The sequence below is a fragment of the Thalassophryne amazonica genome, chromosome 3 (genome assembly GCF_902500255.1).
Source record: "Thalassophryne amazonica chromosome 3, fThaAma1.1, whole genome shotgun sequence".
Taxonomy (NCBI): Eukaryota; Metazoa; Chordata; class Actinopteri; order Batrachoidiformes; family Batrachoididae; genus Thalassophryne; species Thalassophryne amazonica.
In genome coordinates this window covers 5,797,527-5,816,899 of record NC_047105.1, presented here as the reverse complement: position 1 = coordinate 5,816,899, position 19,373 = coordinate 5,797,527, and the positions used below count along the sequence as shown (strand labels likewise).

The window sequence follows — 19,373 nt, the reverse complement described above, 5'->3', positions numbered from 1 at the left end:
AGAAGGCCATGGGTTTGATTCCCACCTGTGTGGCTGTGGCCTTCCTGTGTGGAGGTTGCATGTTTGCATGTTTGTTTCGTGTTTGCGTGGGTTTCCTGCGTGGGCTTCGGTTTCCCACATTTAAAGACATGCAGGTTAGGTGAATTGGAAAGTTAAAATTATCCAGGTCTCCCTTGGGTTCCGATCTCAATGGGACTAACCTGGTTAAATAAAAGGTTAAATGCTCCCTGACTGGACCTGACAGAAGCCGATAACTTCTTCAGAGTTGTCTGTGGGATGTTGGTGGTTTCTGTCACTAGTCTCCTCCTTGTACAGTCACGAGATTTACTTACCTCTGATGCCTTATTTTTGCAGTTCAGGCGTTGTCATTATCAGGGTGTCGTTGACGAGGTGGCCGGTAGGCGGCGCCGTAGCCTCTGTTCTGGAAGTCGTGCACGCACGCAGTCTCGCTATTATGACGTTATTACAGAGCTGGTTTTTTCCTCCTCCCTCCGTCGTTAATGAGTTCAGACCGGGCACGGACATCCGCGAAGCTCACCGGGCTGTGAGACGCAGCTCGGTGTCTGGCTGACGGGACGCTTGGTGAGTTTTTTTCCGGACATCAGCTCCGTGCTGCTAATGGCAAGCTGTCCTTTAGCTGTTAGCTGCTGTTAGCATGCACGGCTACATCACACAAACAGTGTGAGTGTTCCACAGCCTTCGCCGGGGAGCAGACAGTTTCACAAATAAATTAAAGTTTAATAGCGTTTTATCATCGATTGATCCGAAGCAGTTAGTGACTGGTGTCGCGGGCGTGTTCGTTTTAAGGTCGTTAAGTGGGACGTGGCTAACGTTTGAAGCTAACGTTTACGAACATGCCAGCTAGCTGCGCTGCGTTAGCTTGAAGCTAGCTGTGTGTGTTTATGATGTCGCGGATTAATAAATGATTAGTCACAATGATTACAGCAGGTCAGGACTAAATGACGTTAAAGCTTTGATACTGATCATGCTGCCGTGTGTTATTTTGTTAAAGGAGCAAAACTGATGACGGTTGTTTCAAAAGTATTAAACCCTCTGAAAACAGCAAGTTCCTACTGAGAACATCATAACATGATACAGTCAGATATGATCTTCTGTTTTGTAAACTATTTCTGAATGCTTAAAAACTGTGTTGACGTGCAGAAACTGGAGTTATTCACGAGCTGAAGGATTTGATCTGAACAAAACAAAGAGGAACTACATCAACATTTTTGGTAGTTTTACTCTTTGTTATAACTTTGGTTATTTTTGTGTGGACATCACTGCATGCTGTTGTAAGTTAGCTCAGGTCTGGGACTGTGTGTATCATGGCATTCGCTGCGCTACTGAGCAACCTTGGGCCTTCGATGACAACCATTAATGCAGACAACTCGCCCATCATCATAATCTCTTGAGAGTAACTGTTTATCTACCATGTCTATCTGTGCTTGGACTTTTGTCATTACTGGGGTCCTCAGTGCTGAGGTTCCTGCATGCTGGATCTTGCCCAGAGAAACGCAGTGTGGGCATAATGTCGTAGCTGAGTGATACTGCTCATTTGTTTGTTCTTAAGTAACTGTTCATTCCTCATTTGAGCTATACCCAAGGATCCTCCAAAGAGATGTAGTAGCAAAGATCTAGTAGTCTTCTTGGGTCACTGGTTAACATCCACAACAGACAGAAACCACCAGGTCCAGGGACCTCATGACTCCATACGCTCTTCTCAGGTATCTCTCAGTCTCAAAGGCAGAGGAGCCTAACAGCACACTTGGACTCCCCGCCTCGTGTCAGCCCACCCACACGGCTCACAACTGCTCAGTGCAGCTGTGGTGCATGTCAGCTGTTTCACATATGAATTAAGACTTGCCTCCATCGTTCGCTTGTGCTAGCTGACACTCCTTAAAGTGTATTTATTCATCAGTGCTCACTTTGATCTCCAGGAAAATTCCCAACATCAACAAATAAATATATGTTTGTATTATCTCGGGGACGGTAACTGGAGACCTTGGAACCAAATGACCTTGGTAACAGCAGTACCGATACAATCTCTGAGCCGCTGCATTGTCAGAACCGCTACAAAGCACAGCATGTTTTCCGCAGTGGAGGTTAAGACAGGTTGAAGAGTACATGCCGTTCAGTGTTAGAAATGTTAAAAGGGGGTGGGCGGGTGGCAGGAGATTTTTCACAAATTTTGTGCAGTGGTTCCAAGGTCGCTGGTCCCAAGGTTGGATTCTGAGGTCTCTAGAAACCTCGGGGACAATGGGGGGAGAGAGTGAGTGTGTGTGTGTGTGTGCGGGGGAGGGGGTCTAGCATCATGATGACTTCTTCACATCGTGATGCTGGTCAGCCATCGGCAATGGATGATAGAACTGTTTAACTGCCCAAGCTTTATTCTAAATCCAGAGACGGGGACACCTCACCCCACTTGTTAAAATAGTTTTTCTTTAAGTTGGCTGCTGTATTCTACTTGTTTGCTAAGAAATGTTAAATTTGTGCTGGTAAGTTCAGCATTCATCAGAATTTAGAAGTGCTCCAAAAATAATAAATGAGTGATCACCTCAGTGATATTTATTTGTCCCAGTTGAATGTTTTTCTTACACAAAGATTTACAGATTTCTCATTAATTTATGTTTAAAGTGCTGGTTTGCGTTTGTCAGGCAGGATGTCAGCAGTAGATATCACCCTCCTTTATTTAGCCTATTTTACATTGTCAGCATTAATACACGCACACACAGCTGAGTCAGCACATCCTAATGAGAGCGATGATGCTGAGTTTCATGTCTCTACTCTGTGAATTATGATAGCAGAGTCTCTTTTTTATATATATATATATATATATATATATATATATATATATATATATATAAATGGCAACACAGAATACCAGAACATTTAGGGGTGATTCTTAGACAACGGGCACTTATGTCCTTTGATCATATTGTATGAAAAACAGAAAAATGGGGAAATTTCAAACTTTTATAGTTATCTTTACAATGAAAGTGTGTTAAGAAATTTGTTCTAGTAGTCTGATGACTTTTTCGCCTTTTTTCAGCATCATTAATATGCAAATTTTGCCGATTTGTGCTTGTCCCACACCCAGACTTTTGATCTTCAATGATAAAAATGAATGGTAAAGAAACGTTTTTTCTAATGTTTTAAAATATCTCTGAATAAAATATCAGTAAAATAATCAAAACATAATTGGGGTATTCAATGTCATACAACTGTTGTGATTTTTTTTAAACAAAATGTAGTTGTCCCACACTATTTCCATAATTTCCACCACAACACTGTAATGTCCCTTTCAACAGTTTGTATGAAAGATTGTTTGGGTAGTTTCTATGGAGATAAACAGTGACATCAGAGCACATGTATATAGGGCCAAATCACAACAAACAGTTGCCCCAAGGCGCTTTATATTGTAAGGCAATGGTGTGGTGGAAATTACATTTACAAGGCCAGTAGTGCCCGTAAAAGAATCACCATTAGACCAGTCACATCAGGTTACTGGTTAGAAAGATGCAAGACATTATGGGACAAGTTTAAGTAGGACTGAATGATGGTGAGGAGGAAAAATGTTCTGATATTTTGGGTTCATTTGAATTTTTTTTTCTTATTATTTATGCACCTTTTGTATCAGTCAGTAAAAGTGGCATCTTTAAAGTTTTCATGTACACACTTCCACCTGCTTCAAGGTTGAAAGATGGTGGTTTTCAGTTGTCTTTGTCAGGCACACAGGATGGATGGAGTGTGCTGTCGCTTTAATGCTACGTCATACCAAAGGTGACAGCTTGACGTTGCATGACCCTTGACCCAGTAACATTAGTAACTTTTTTCGTAAGAAATTCATTGGCAGCCAGTGTTGTCAGCCATGCAATGACTTTATTACATCAGCAAGTAGTCAGTCTCGCTCGCTCTCTCCCCACTCATGTTTTGTTCTGCAGTTGGATATGTGACATTGGCAACACAGAAACATGTATTCCAGCAAGAAGAAACTTGCTGAACATTTATGCCAGCTGTCATTGTAGGGAGGTGATGGTCAGAAAGTTAAAGTGGTTGGTTTGTGACCAGAGAATCTTGAGTTCAAATCCCCTGCAGACCAGAAAACCCATCAGGGCCCTTGACGTCCTTTAATCAGCACTTGGCTACTTATATAAATACAGAACATTTACCGTTTTTCCGTGATATTATTTTTGTGCGATAGTTTCTGTGAGGACGCCTCCACGTAGTAAAGCTGATTAGCAGTTGCAAACCAGAGCTGGCTTTTTTGACCAAGCCACACAGGGGGTTGGACAAGTATGCAGTGACTGTCATACCTCCATAGGCTGAAGTTGACACCTTCAGCTTTGATCTAATCCAAAAATACTTCCAGACAGAAGAGCTGGTATTTTAACCATCATTTGGAAGCGCATCCAGAAAGTATCCACAGTGCTTCACTTTTTCCACATTTTATGTTACAGCCTTATTCCAAAATTATTGAAATTATTTTTATTCCCTCAAAATTCTACACACAACACCCCATAATGGCAATGTGAAAAAGTTGAGATTTTTGCAGATTTAATAAAAAAAAAACAACAACAAAAAAACCCAACAAAATCACGTGTACGTAAGTAGGGATGGGTATATGGGGAGGTGATGGTCTAGTCGTTAAGCATTGGGCTTGAGACCAGCAGATGGATCCTCAGTTCAAATCCCAACCTGACAAGAAAATCATTAAGGGCCCTTGGCAAGGTCCTTAATCCCCTAGTTGTTCCCGATGTGTAGTGAGCGCCTCGTATGGCAGCAGCCTGACAGTGGGGTGACTGTGAGGCATCATTGTGTGAAGCGCTTTGAGCATCTAATGCAGATGGAAAAGTGCTACATAAATGCAGTCCATTTATTAAGATTTTACCTATCAGTGCCATTATCGATCCAATTCTCTTTGCATTCCCTTATCAATACCTCCTGTGAATTTTCTGTGTACTAAAAGTAGGCTTCACAGGTTTTCTATGTCAGCAGCATTTTATTCAGTCTTAAAGTAAATAAATATGAAATTGGTCTCTGGAGTGGGGGGGGGGGGGGCGGCGGCACTGTTTTAGTCGGTTATAGTTTATTGTTTGTATTATAACGTTTGGAAAGAGGTGTCGTTTGATTTTAAAATGGTGATTCGTTTTGAAGTCATTAATTCAGACTGAAATCTATCTTTTCAACTTTACTTGACAGAGCCGTGCAGCAATTGGAGCTGTGCAGTCAGTCCCATAAAACAGGATATTATTATTATTATTTCCTTTACCTGAGCTTCAATTCACAAACCCGCGATGCGGGTCTAGCATTCCTCTGTGGAGAGAGGAGAACCTTCCGGGAGGACAACCATCTCTGCAACAGTCCACCAATCAGGCCTGTATGGTAGAGTGGCCAGATGGAAGCCACTCCTTAGTAAAAGGCACATGTCAGCCCACCTGGAGTTTGACAAAAGGCACCTGAAGGACTATCAGATCAGGAGAAACAAAATTCTCTGGTCTGATGAGACAAAGATTGAACTTTTTGGCATCATGTTTGGGGGAAACCAGGCACCATCCAGCGATGTACAGAGACATCTTGGATGAAAACCTGCTCCAGAGCACTCTTGACCTCAGACTGGGTTGATGGTTCATCTTTCAGCAGGACACTGACCCTAAACACACAGCCAAGATATCAAAAGGAGTGACTTCAGGACAACTCTGTGAATGTCCTTGAGTGGTCCAGCCAGAGCCCAGACCTGAATCTGATTGAACATCTCTGGAGAGATCTGAAAATGTCTGTGCACCGACGGTCCCCATCCAACCTGATGGAGCTTGAGAGGTGCTGCAAAGAGGAATGGACCAAACTGCCCAAAGATAGGTGCACCAAGCTTGTGGCATCATATTCAAGAAGACTTGAGGCTGTAATTGCTGCCAAAGGTGCATCAACAAAGTATTGAGCAAAGGCTGTGAATACTTATGGACATGTCATTTCTTAGTTTTTTGTTTTTTTTAATAATGGTAAAATTTTCAAAACCTATTTTCATATTGTCATTATGAGGTGTTGTGAGTAGAATTTTTGAGGGGGAAAAATGAATTTACTCCATTTTGGAATAAGGCTGTAAGATAAAATGTGGAAAAAGTGAAGTGCTGTGAATACTTTCTGGATGAAACGTACACAGTAGTAGACAGACTTTGTTTCTTACATCTTCAGGTTGTCTCATGCTCACACCTTCTGTATATATTATCAATCTATAATTTGGGTCCTTCTGCACTTCTGAAAGTAGGCCTACTGATATTTTACCAAATATTACTAGAAAATTCCTCTTCATTATGATTTCACCATTCCGGAATAGGCTAGAAAATTGTGTGTCCCTGTTTGGCAGAGATAAAAAGTACATTGTGCAAATGTCATCATAGTGCTGTGTGGGACGAAAACCCACAATGAGTTTGCATTAAGCTGCATGATTTGGAGGTCTGTATCAGAACTGATGACTGTAAAATTCAGCACAGGAGCAGCACAATGACAAACTACGTTCTTCTACTCTGATAATCCTCGAAGCTCTTAATTGGCTCTGTGTGTGACTTTGAAGGACGAGACGATTCAGAAATAGCTGCTAAATCAGCCGGGCCGTGTCTCAGAGCTGTAACAGACACACAGATTTGTCTCTGTGTCCGTGACTGACTATGTAAGCTACTAGTACAGATCCTCAAAGCTGATTGGCTGGCTGCTCAAGTCATTCACCACACCTAGAGGAACACGATGAGCCAACTTGAGAGTGTTTTGTTTTGTCTGCAGCAATTCAATGAAACGTGAGTTTGTGTTTGTACTGCATCAAAAGCAAGATCCAGGCTTTCACAGACTTCCTGGACTCTTCCACGTGTATGGGGTGAAAGTGTTGACGTTATGCAGATGTTCATTGCTCTCAGCAGTGACATTCATGTATCTGCATCCTCAAACTTGGTGATTGAGAGACGTCTGGGAAGAGCTTGTGAAGTCATGAGGTCACTGGACAGAGGTGTTTGGTGATGCTGATACCTTTGCAGGAGAACAAAGGTTTGAGCTTTTAGGTTTCTGGTGCTTCCTGTCTAAAGCCCCTTTCACACCGGGGCTGCTCCCAGTTGCGTCACGCCGCGTGGAAGCAGCCTAGTTCCGAGATGATGCAGCTCGGCGCCACAACAGCGAGAGGGGCGCAAATGAAAATGAAACATGTTTAAATTTTTTTGCGTCCTCTGCTCGACGCAGAATAAAGTGGTTTCAGAGCAACAGGACGATACTCAGCATGACTGGAAGCCACACCCTCACAAGACAACATTACCTGACGCCAATATATGATTTCTGCTGTGTTCCATTGTTCCCGCAGTATAAATTACACAGGATTGTTTTTATAGACTCTTGCTTGCCTCTACTGGTGGTTGGCTCTCACTGTGGTATTGTATCACTTCCTGTTCCGAAGCACAGCTGTGTTTTGCTGTATCTGTTAGCTGTTTAATCTCTAAATTATTTACACATTATTCACTTTGTGTGTTTTTAGGAATCCGCTAGCTTAGCACACCTACTAGCTCTTAGCCGATTTAGCATGGCAGCTTCTCCTGTCTCTCACGCACTTTTCTGCTCTGGGTGTGAAATGTTTAGTTATTCCTCGGCGTCCTTTAGCAGTAATGGTACTTGTAATAAGTGTAGCTTATTCGTAGCTTTGGAGGCCAGGCTGGGCAAATTGGAGACTCGGCTCCGCACCATGGAAAATTCTACAGCTAGCCAGGCCCCTGTAGTCGGTGCGGACCAAGGTAGCTTAGCCGCCGTTAGTTCCCTTCCAGCAGATCCCGAGCAGCCGGGAAAGCAGGCCGACTGGGTGACTGTGAGGAGGAAGCGTAGCCCTAAACAGAAGCCCTGTGTACACCGCCAACCCGTTCACATTTCTAACCGTTTTTCCCCACTCGGCGACACACCCGCCGAGGATAAAACTCTGGTTATTGGCGACTCTGTTTTGAGAAATGTGAAGTTAGCGACACCAGCAACCATAGTCAATTGTCTTCCAGGGGCCAGAGCAGGTGACATTGAAGGAAATTTGAAACTGCTGGCTAAGGCTAAGCGTAAATTTGGTAAGATTGACGTCGGCAGTAATGACACCCGGTTACGCCAATCAGAGGTCACTAAAATTAACACTGAATCGGTGTGTAACTTTGCAAAAACAATGTCGGACTCTGTAGTTTTCTCTGGGCCCCTCCCCAATCGGACCGGGAGTGACATGTTTAGCCGCATGTTCTCCTTGAATTGCTGGCTGTCTGAGTGGTGTCCAAAAATTGAGGTGGGCTTCATAGATAATTGGCAAAGCTTCTGGGGAAAACCTGGTCTTGTTAGGAGAGACGGCATCCATCCCACTTTGGATGGAGCAGCTCTCATTTCTAGAAATCTGGCCAATTTTCTTAAATCCTCCAAACCGTGACTATCCAGGGTTGGGACCAGGAAGCAGAGTTGTAGTCTTACACACCTCTCTGCAGCTTCTCTCCCCCTGCCATCCCCTCATTACCCCATCCCCGTAGAGACGGTGCCTGCTCCGAGACCACCAATAACCAGCAAAAATCTATTTAAGCATAAAAATTCAAAAAGAAAAAATAATATAGCACCTTCAACTGCACCACAGACTAAAACAGTTAAATGTGGTCTATTAAATGTTAGGTCTCTCCCTTCTAAGTCCCTGTTAGTAAATGATATAATAATTGATCAACATATTGATTTATTCTGCCTTACAGAAACCTGGTTACAGCAGGATGAATATGTTAGTTTAAATGAGTCAACACCCCCGAGTCACACTAACTGCCAGAACGCTCGTAGCACGGGCCGAGGCGGAGGATTAGCAGCAATCTTCCACTCCAGCTTATTAATTAATCAAAAACTCAGACGGAGTTTTAATTCATTTGAAAGCTTGACTCTTAGTCTTGTCCATCCAAATTGGAAGTCCCAAAAAACAGTTTTATTTGTTATTATCTATCGTCCACCTGGTCGTTACTGTGAGTTTCTCTGTGAATTTTCAGACCTTTTGTCTGACTTAGTGCTTAGCTCAGATAAGATAATTATAGTGGGTGATTTTAACATCCACACAGATGCTGAGAATGACAGCCTCAACACTGCATTTAATCTATTATTAGACTCAGTTGGCTTTGCTCAAAATGTAAATGAGTCCACCCACCACTTTAATCATATCTTAGATCTTGTTCTGACTTATGGTATGGAAATTGAAGACTTAACAGTATTCCCTGAAAACTCCCTTCTGTCTGATCATTTCTTAATAACATTTACATTTACTCTGGTGGACTACCCAGCAGTGGGGAATAAGTTTCATTACACTAGAAGTCTTTCAGAAAGCGCTGTAACTAGGTTTAAGGATATGATTCCTTCTTTATGTTCTCTAATGCCATATACCAACACAGTGCAGAGTAGCTACCTAAACTCTGTGAGTGAGATAGAGTATCTCGTCAGTAGCTTTACATCCTCATTGAAGACAACTTTGGATGCTGTAGCTCCTCTGAAAAAGAGAGCCTTAAATCAGAAGTGCCTGACTCCGTGGTATAACTCACAAACTCGCAGCTTAAAGCAGATAACCCGTAAGTTGGAGAGGAAATGGCGTCTCACTAATTTAGAAGATCTTCACTTAGCCTGGAAAATGAGTCTCCGTAAAAAAGCCCTCCGTAAAGCTAGAACATCTTACTACTCATCACTAATTGAAGAAAATAAGAACAACCCCAGGTTTCTTTTCAGCACTGTAGCCAGGCTGACAAAGAGTCAGAGCTCTGTTGAGCCAAGTATTCCTTTAACTTTAACTAGTAATGACTTCATGACTTTCTTTGCTAATAAAATTTTAACTATTAGAGAAAAAATTACTCATAACCATCCCAAAGACATATCTTTATGTTCCACTGCTTTCAGTAATGCTGGTATTTGGTTAGACTCTTTCTCTCCGATTGTTCTGTCTGAGTTATTTTCATTAGTTACTTCCTCCAAACCATCAACATGTCTATTAGACCCCATTCCTACCAGGCTGTTCCAGGAAGCCCTACCATTAATTAATGCTTCGATCTTAGATATGATCAATCTATCTTTATTAGTTGGCTATGTACCACAGGCTTTTAAGGTGGCAGTAATTAAACCATTACTTAAAAAGCTACCACTTGACCCAGCTATCTTAGCTAATTATAGGCCAATCTCCAACCTTCCTTTTCTCTCAAAAATTCTTGAAAGGGTAGTTGTAAAACAGCTAACTGATCATCTGCAGAGGAATGGTCTATTTGAAGAGTTTCAGTCAGGTTTTAGAATCCATCATAGTACAGAAACAACATTAGTGAAGGTTACAAATGATCTTCTTATGGCCTAAGACAGTGGACTCATCTCTGTGCTTGTTCTGTTAGACCTCAGTGCTGCTTTTGATTCTGTTGACCATAAAATTTTATTACAGAGATTAGAGCATGCCATAGGTATTAAAGGCACTGCGCTGCAGTGGTTTGAATCATATTTATCTAATAGATTACAATTTGTTCATGTAAATGGGGAATCTTCTTCACAGACTAAGGTTAATTATGGAGCTCCACAAGGTTCTGTGCTAGGACCAATTTTATTCACTTTATACATGCTTCCCTTAGGCAGTATTATTAGACAGCATTCCTTAAATTTTCATTGTTACGCAGATGATACCCAGCTTTATCTATCCATGAAGCCAGAGGACACACACCAATTAGCTAAACTGCAGGATTGTCTTACAGACACAAAGACATGGATGACCTCTAATTACCTGCTTTTAAACTCAGATAAAACTGAAGTTATTGTACTTGGCCCCACAAATCTTAGAAACATGGTGTCTAACCAGATCCTTATTCTGGATGGCATTACCCTGACCTCTAGTAATACTGTGAGAAATCTTGGAGTCATATTAAACAAATATGTAGGACTGCTTTTTTGCATTTGCGCAATATCTCTAAAATTAGAAAGGTCTTGTCTCAGAGTGATGCTGAAAAACTAATTCATGCATTTATTTCCTCTAGGTTGGACTATTGTAATTCATTATTATCAGGTTGTCCTAAAAGTTCCCTGAAAAGCCTTCAGTTAATTCAAAATGCTGCAGCTAGTACTGACAGGGACTAGAAGGAGAAAGCATATCTCACCCATATTGGCTTCTCTTCATTGGGTTCCTGTTAATTCTAGAATAGAATTTAAAATTCTTCTTCTTATAAGGTTTTGAATAATCAGGTCCCATCTTATCTTAGGAACCTCATAGTACCATATCACCCCAATAGAGCGATTCGCTCTCAGACTGCAGGCTTTCTTGTAGTTCCTAGGGTTTGTAAGAGTAGAATGGGAGGCAGAGCCTTCAGCTTTCAGGCTCCTCTCCTGTGGAACCAGCTCCCAATTCGGATCAGGGAGACAGACACCCTCTCTACTTTTAAGATTAGGCTTAAAACTTTCCTTTTTGCTAAAGCTTATAGTTAGGGCTGGATCAGGTGACCCTGAACCATCCCTTAGTTATGCTGCTATAGACGTAGACTGCTGGGGGGTTCCCATGATGCACTGTTTCTTTCTCTTTTTGCTCTGTATGCACCACTCTGCATTTAATCATTAGTGATTGATCTCTGCTCCCCTCCACAGCATGTCTTTTTCCTGGTTCTCTCCCTCAGCCCCAACCAGTCCCAGCAGAAGACTGCCCCTGCCTGAGCCTGGTTCTGCTGGAGGTTTCTTCCTGTTAAAAGGGAATTTTTTCTTCCCACTGTCGCCAAGTGCTTGCTCACAGGGGGTCGTTTTGACTGTTGGGGTTTTTCCGTAATTATTGTGTGGCCTTGCCTTACAATATAAAGCGCCTTGGGGCAACTGTTTGTTGTGATTTGGCGCTATATAAATAAAACAAGACAATGCTGTAAAACTACACGCTCAAAAAAACACAGAAAAAAAAATGCTGATTGCAGCAGCTGCTCCTCCTTGCTGTTCCTTTTCACAAAGGAGCAAACACTTTTAAACACTTTTGTGAGAAGACGCTCACAAAAGTGTTTAAATAAAATCCATAAGTCCTGCTGACAGACTGATTGCCAGAGACAGGAGATGTCCTCATCCAGTAAAAAGTCCGGACATCTTCAGTCCACTCACGGACGGTTCGTTCCCGCACGCGCGCATCTCGCGGTCAAAGGAGGAAAGATAAACTATAACAGAAGTCAGAGTACAGACCCGCAGCTCAGCACAAGAACAAATATAAACTAGAAGAGAAATCAGAGTGCACAGTCTGTCTGCAGCCAAACTGTGCACTCTGTCTTCTCTGTGCAGACAACCTGCAGGCTGCGTCCTCACCTCCTCTCTGCCCCCTGCTGCGCGCACCTGACGCAGAAATTCCTGCGTTGTCCTGATGCAACTGGTAGCAGCGCCCGTGTGAAAGAGGCTCAACTCTTGTTGTGAGACCACTGTTATCAACCATTGACTCAAGGGGCCACTGGATGTCTTCAGAGGATCCATGGGTTCTGCTGGAATGCTTTTGTGTCAGATGTTTGTTAGGCACACCAATAAGGAGCGTCAGTTGCATTATAAGTTGCAACAACGATTTGTCCATGTGGCGCATTTCTCTGCATAATCCAGCATGCTGGTATCTGTGTTGAGGACCCCAGCAGCTTGTGAAGGCCAAGGACATGCCCATGTTTCACCTGGTGGTAGAAGATAGTTACTCTGATAGATGGAGATGAACCGGTTGTCTGCCTGGGTGGTTGCCATCCAGGACTCGGGGCCGTTCCTTTTGTGTGGTGGATGTGGTCACGTGTGGTACCAGCATGCTTCCAGACCTGATCTGAGTCAAGTCTGTTAAACATTCAGATTTTTAGCTGATAACCAAGGCTGTTAATATGTGGGGTGAAATGCTGCACCTCTTTGTGACATTATCTTCCTTTCTGTTTTACTTGACAGTTTTTCATTTCTTGATTTGGAGTTAATATTGAGTTGAGTTGAGGCGTGAAACATTTTGACTTACGTGCATTTAATGGCCCGGTCACACAGCACTTAATGAAGGGCGACGAAGCCCTAACGAAACAAGTAATCTGGACTTTCGTTGACATCGTTTAACCTTTGCGCAGCTTCGTTCCTGCAGCTAGCACTTTGTCAGGACTTTTAAACTTTTGAAAAATTTGAACGAATGCTGCTGAAAACCTCAATTCATCCGCATTTCATTTTGCTGTAGTTCTTGATGATTTCTTATCGTTTGGTGGTTTTCATAACATTAGCGTTTAGTTTGACTTTGTTTGACCAGCTGAATGTTTCCACATAGTACAGAAGCTGGTTTGTGAGCGCTGCTGTGGAGGAGAGATACAGCTTCTCCATGGCGGTGCTGGTGTGGGGCCTCTGCCGCAACGTGTGATGTAGTGAGTGCTGCCACGGTCATGCCGTGGTGCTGGTCGGCCAGGAAGAAATTGTCGGCCTCCTCTGCCAGCGCATGCCAGTCTGTGATCGTGGTGTTGTTCCAGCACTGCACGCACCTGAGGAGAGAGTTGCTGCACAAAAAGTCTGGCCAGAGCTGCAAGATTCTGTCCATGAACTCTGAAGGACTTGCTGTCCTCCAGCCCATGCAGAGAGAAAAGCCTGCTGGCCCTGTCAATCAAATCAAATCAAATTTTGTTGGTTTGGAACCAAGAGTTTGCTTGTTTACTAGTGTGCTTGGGGTCATTGTCTTGTTGAAACACCTATTTCAAGGGCATGTCCTCTTCAGCATAAGGCAACATGACCTCTTCAAGTATTGTGACATATCCAAACTGATCCATGATACCTGGTATGCGATATATAGGCCCAACAGCATAGTAGGAGAAACATGCCCATATCATGATGCTTGCACCACCATGCTTCACTGTGAACTGTGGCTTGAATTCAGAGTTTGGGAGTCATCTCACAAACTGTCTGTGGCCCTTGGACCCAAAAAGAACAATTTTACTCTCATCAGTCCACAAAATATTCCTCCATTTCTCTTTAGGCCAGTTGATGTGTTCTTTGGCAAATTGTAACCTCTTCTGCACATGTCTTTTATTTAACAGAGGGACTTTGTGGGGGATTCTTGCAAATAAATTAGCTTCACACAGGCGTCTTCTAACTGTCACAGCACTTACAGATAACTCCAGACTGTCTTTGATCATCCTGGAGCTGATCAATGGGTGAGCCTTTGCCATTCTGGTTATTCTTCTATCCATTTTGATGGTTGTTTTCTGTTTTCTTCCATGCGTCTCTGTTTTTTTTGTCCATTTTAAAGCATTGGAGATCATTGTAGATGAACAGCCTATAATTTTTTTGCACCTGCATATAAGTTTTCCCCTCTCCAATCAACTTTTTCATCAAACTACACTGTTCTTCTGAACAGTGTCGTCCCATTTTCCTCAGGCTTTCAAAGAGAAAAGCATGTTCATCAGGTGCTGGCTTCATCCTTAAATAGGGGACACCTGATTCACACCTGTTTGTTCCACAAAATTGACAAACTCACTGACTGAATGCCACACTACTATTATTGTGAACACCCCCTTTTGTACTTTTTTCACTAATAGCCCAATTTCATAGCCTTAAGAGTGTGCATATCATGAATGCTTGGTCTTGTTGGATTTGTGAGAATCTACTGAATCTACTGGTACCTTGTTTCCCATGTAACAATAAGAAATATACTCAAAACCTGGATTAATCTTTTTAGTCACATAGCACTACTAGTATTCTGAACACTACTGTATGGTTAGAGTGGCGGTAGTGTTCTTTTTTTTTTTTTTTTTTTTTTTTTTTTTTTTTTTTTTTTTTTTTTTTTGTAAAAATGAGGTGTCTTATGAATGCTGAGCAAGTGCTTCAGTTTCTTCAGAGAACAAAGAAAACCATGTGATTTCACCTTGTTTCCAGTGGTGCTGACCTGCCCTGCTGACTGCACCCCCCCCCCCCCCCCCAAATGTCCTAATTGGTTCTCTGTGCTGCAGGTGGTGGATTGGAACACTCTGATTGGAGACTTAGTGAGGTGGTTTGTCGGTCTGGCGCCACCACCCCCCGGGGCCGGCGTGCGCTCCCAGCAGCCCGTGGTCCCCTGTGCCCTGCCCTCCCCATCACTGCACAACAGAGCCCATGCCCAGGGTAAGACTGAGTCCATTCTGATGTCCATACTAAAACCACATGGTTTAAAGATGAAGTTTTGATGGACACTTGTGAAACTCCACAAGTATCATCATGAGAATTCCTTGATGTTTGGAGTGTCATCTCAAATGGTCATGTCTGGATGATATTGTCATGGACTTTTAAGTCATGCTTCTTCTTCTTCTTTGGTCATCACAGTAGGTTATCAATCTCCATCTCACCCTGTTCATCTTCCTCTGTCACACCAACCACCTGCATGTCCTCCCTCAGCACATCCGTATACCTCCTCTTTGTCCTCCCTCTTCTCCTCCTGCCTGGTGGCTTTGTCCTCAGCATCCTTCTCCTTATATACTCTATGTCCCTCCTCTGCACACGTCCAAGCGCGTGGAGTCTCACCTGTCTGACTTTGTCTCCAAACTGTCCTACCTGTGCTGTCTAATCCTGTTCATCCTGGTCAGTCACAAGGAAAATTGTAGCATCTTTAGCTCCACCGCCTGTTTTTGTTCTTAGCGCTACCGCATCTAAGCCGTACAACATACCTGGTCTCACTACCATCTCTAAACTTTCTGTTTCACAATTGCAGATTTATTTATTCTTAAAAATAGAAAATGAATGAATGTAACTTTTTAGTTTTTGTAAAATATAGAAACACCAAAAGAGTTTTAAAACAAATATTACTTCTATAATAATCCTCATCCTTGTGTTTAAACCATGAATTTGAATCAGATGATTTTTGTTTGTGTCTTAGTTTTACTGTTACAATTCTGCACAATGTGTAATTGAGACATAAAAAAACTGATTTTTTTTTCTTTCTTTTTTTTCAATAAGTAAATACAAACATTAAGAAGCCTCTTGAATTGAAGTTTTATTTTTTTCTTAGGTGTCAAAGTGACAAGCGTGTCTTGACTTGAATGGGCTTGCATTCTCTTCTGTGCAAATGCAATAGCGAGGAAAATGCAAGTATCTGAGCATGACTCTATCAGCAGATACTCAACATTAAGTGACTCGGATTGGTTTTTATTTATTTATTTATTTATTTATTTTTTAAATCTAATTTGGACATCCCATCTCAATAATGTGCATCACTGGTTGGAATGCAAGATTGTTTGTACATTGTTTGTAGATGTGATGTAAGATGGCATAGCACATGACACTGGTCGACTTCTTATGAGGATGATGGCATTTGTGAAGAAACTCCCTGCATCTGGTAGTTCTGGTACACAGTGTTCTGCAGTATCTGCCAGAGGAGTTGGAAAGAGGTTGCATCCACGGCGTGAGGAATGTTCCTGTCCTGTTTTTGTAACTTGTGATGAATCTGCACAGAATGGATTTGATTACTGTCATGTAGAACTGGCTGGAAATCAGCCACATGGGGTATACATCCAGTATGTTCTGAGTGCCAGTCCCAAGCCCTGGTAAAAGACTAGAAATCAGAAGGGCTCACACACACAGTTTTGTCAAATCACAGCCATACCGTGTGTACAAGCTAGTGCATTCAAAGTGTTAGTCCTAAGCCCACACAAATGACTAGTGTTTCAACAAAACAGGTATATTTTGCATTTTACAAATCAAATTTCCATACCAGATTGGTGGAGGCCCAGGTTAAAAATGACCGCCACTGGTGCTGTTGTCCAAAGGGGTGCCTGGTGGAAATTGGGGGCAAAGAAGAAGAGGCAGTGAATGTGTGGGATATGATGGAGAGGAAAAGGGTAGACATACTGTGTACAAGAGCCCAAGTGGAAGTGAGGCCAAGAGCATTGGTGGTGGGTTCAAACTGTTGTATCATTGTGTGGATGGGAGGAGAAATGGTAAATGGACTGCATTTATATAGCGCTTTTCCATCTGCATCAGACACTCAAAGTGCTTTACAATTATGCCTCACATTCACCCCGCCATACAAGTTCTCACTACACATCGGGAGCAATAGGGGTTTAAATGCCTTGCCCAAGGGCCCAAGTGATTTTTCCAGTCAGGCGGGGATTTGAACCCATGATCTTCTGGAAGCCCAGCACCTTAACCACTAGACCATCACCTCACATGGTGTGATTTAGGAATTTATTATGGGGCAGTAATTTGTAAACATACATTTTACATGTAATTATTAATAAAGTCACTGTTTTATACCACAAATGTTTTGATAGGTTTTAATCGCTTTAAATGATGTACACATACTTGTATGAAGTTTCAGTATATTTCAGAGCTCATTGCAAGTTAAGGAAAGACACTTAAAGAATAGTTTTTTGGCAAGTTCAGTGATATCTGTCCAGTGCTAATGGCATTTATAGTAAGTACATATGCTGTAGCACGAGGCAGGTATCATTGAAAGGTCTACAGAAAGAGATTCTGTTATTCCAGTAAGATGTCCACATACCCCAACATACAAAAAATATAACATGGAAATTCATGAAATTAAGTCTCTCTATTGGCCCAGAAATGCCTCTAAAATGCTCAAAACCTGTGGGCCCCTACCAGGGGCAGCACCCTTGGACCCTGCTGGGGGCCTACGGCAACCCCAGGCCCCCGCTGATTTTCAGTTTTTTTTTTTTTTCCTTTGCCCATTCTCATCCCTGTTTTAAAGGAAGAATAAGTTACAAGTGTGTTGGAGATTAAACAAGTATAACAGGGTGATGAGTGTGAACATGAAAATTGAAGGTGTGGTGATGAATGTCATCAGTGCATATGCCCCACAGGCATGTTGTGGGATGGAGAAAGAAAATTTATCCATCCCACAAATTGGATGAGGTGGTGGAGAGTACAACAATTGTTTGTTGTCACAGGTTAGAGTGATCAAGATTGCAAACGGAAATGTATTGACAAGGAGAGTGTTGAGGAGGTGGAGGGTGTATTATGAGGAGCTGATAAATAAGATGGAGAGAGAAGGCCAGGTGATGTGCTGAAACTAATTCAGGAAATGCAACAGATTAGTAAGAATGAAGAGATGATGTCCATGAAGAGTGGAACGTCAGTTGTTCCAGATGACATTCCATTGGAGGTATGGAAAAGTTTAGCAGAGATGGAAGGTGTTTTTAACCACATTGTTTAATAAATCTTGGAAAGTGAGGATGCCTGAGGAGTTGAGAAGTGTGCTGATTCCACTTTTTTGGAGTAAGGGTGGAGGTGATGGTCTAGTGGTTAAGCGTTGGGCTTCAGACCAGAGGATCCTCAGTTCAAAATCTAGCCAGACCGGAAAGATCCTTAATCCCCAAGCTGCTCCCGGTGTATCGTGAGCGCCTTGCATTGCAGCACCCTGACATCGGTGCATGAGTGTGTTTGTGTGAATGGGTGAATGTGAGGCATCAGTGAGCTTTGCCTTTGAGCTTCTGATGCAAATGGAAAAGCGCTATATAAATGCAGTCCGTTTAGGGTTGTTATGTTGAGTTGCGGTGACTACAGAGGGGCAATTGAATTGAAGACGTGCTTGAACATCGGAGACAGTTGGACAGACCAAGAGAGGGAAACATCATCTGGACACTGTCCCCCGCCCCACCCTCTCTGGTATTCTGTCTCTTAGGGCCTTGATGGTTCAGCCAGTGTCTGCCGACTGTAAATGTTGGCATACGCTGGTCTACATCTCATAAATCATGCAGCTGTCACACCTTGATGATTTAGCCAGCATATGCTGACAGTCCCGTTTCCACCGAGTGGTTCAGGTCGGTACTGCACGGTGTGGTTTGGGTTTGGAACAGTTAAGTCTGGCTTTGCGTTTTGACTGCCGTAAGAACCCTTTTGTTTGGCAGGGGGAAACACTTAAATACTGACAAGCACGTCATTGAGCACGTGTATGCTATCGCTTGGTGTCTCTTCCCCACATGGAGGCAAAACATAGTAATTTAACATTATTTAATTTTTGTCTTGGTGGTTCATGGGATTTGTTTTCATGGCGTGCAGTATGCTGATGAGTCGACCGATGGCTGTGGTAAACACTGCCATGAATGAATGAAGCTCTGTGACTCCTTCAACTGTTAATGCGCTGTTCATGATCAGACTGTGACACCGGCATCCTCGGGCTGAGAGACGCAAGTGGAGCAGAGAAACCACTGAGGGACTTGCTGTAAACTGTTATGTTTCCAGCCACGACAAGAAATTAAAGTATTTTCAGATGTCATTTTCCAAAATCGCGAGGCTTTATGTGGACAGATTTTTGTCAGACTGTGATGATGCATTCGACTGAAATGAACACATCAGATTAAGACTTTATATTTACTCTGTGTGAGTGGTTTTAATATTTGAAACAGTCTGTTTGCATGAGGACTGCAGCTTTCAGCCAATCATTGGACAGCGTCAGTGGA

General features: G+C 42.6%; 1 protein-coding gene across 4 annotated transcripts in view; it reads left to right on the top strand.

Moving 5' to 3' along the window:
* The first annotated feature begins 429 nt into the window (after positions 1-429).
* The window catches only part of ip6k1 (inositol hexakisphosphate kinase 1), a 41,037-nt gene continuing 22,093 nt past the window's right edge, over positions 430-19,373 (top strand). Inside the window, exons 1-2 of one of the 4 annotated variants that reach the window (XM_034165185.1) lie at positions 430-586; positions 14,863-15,084. In XM_034165185.1, the coding sequence (XP_034021076.1) occupies position 586; positions 14,863-15,084 (223 nt within the window). In that variant the 5' untranslated portion in view covers positions 430-585. Of the gene's footprint in view, positions 587-14,858; positions 15,086-19,373 lie in introns of all 4 variants that reach the window. The other 3 variants (XM_034165186.1, XM_034165188.1, XM_034165187.1) reach the window with 3 other exon arrangements.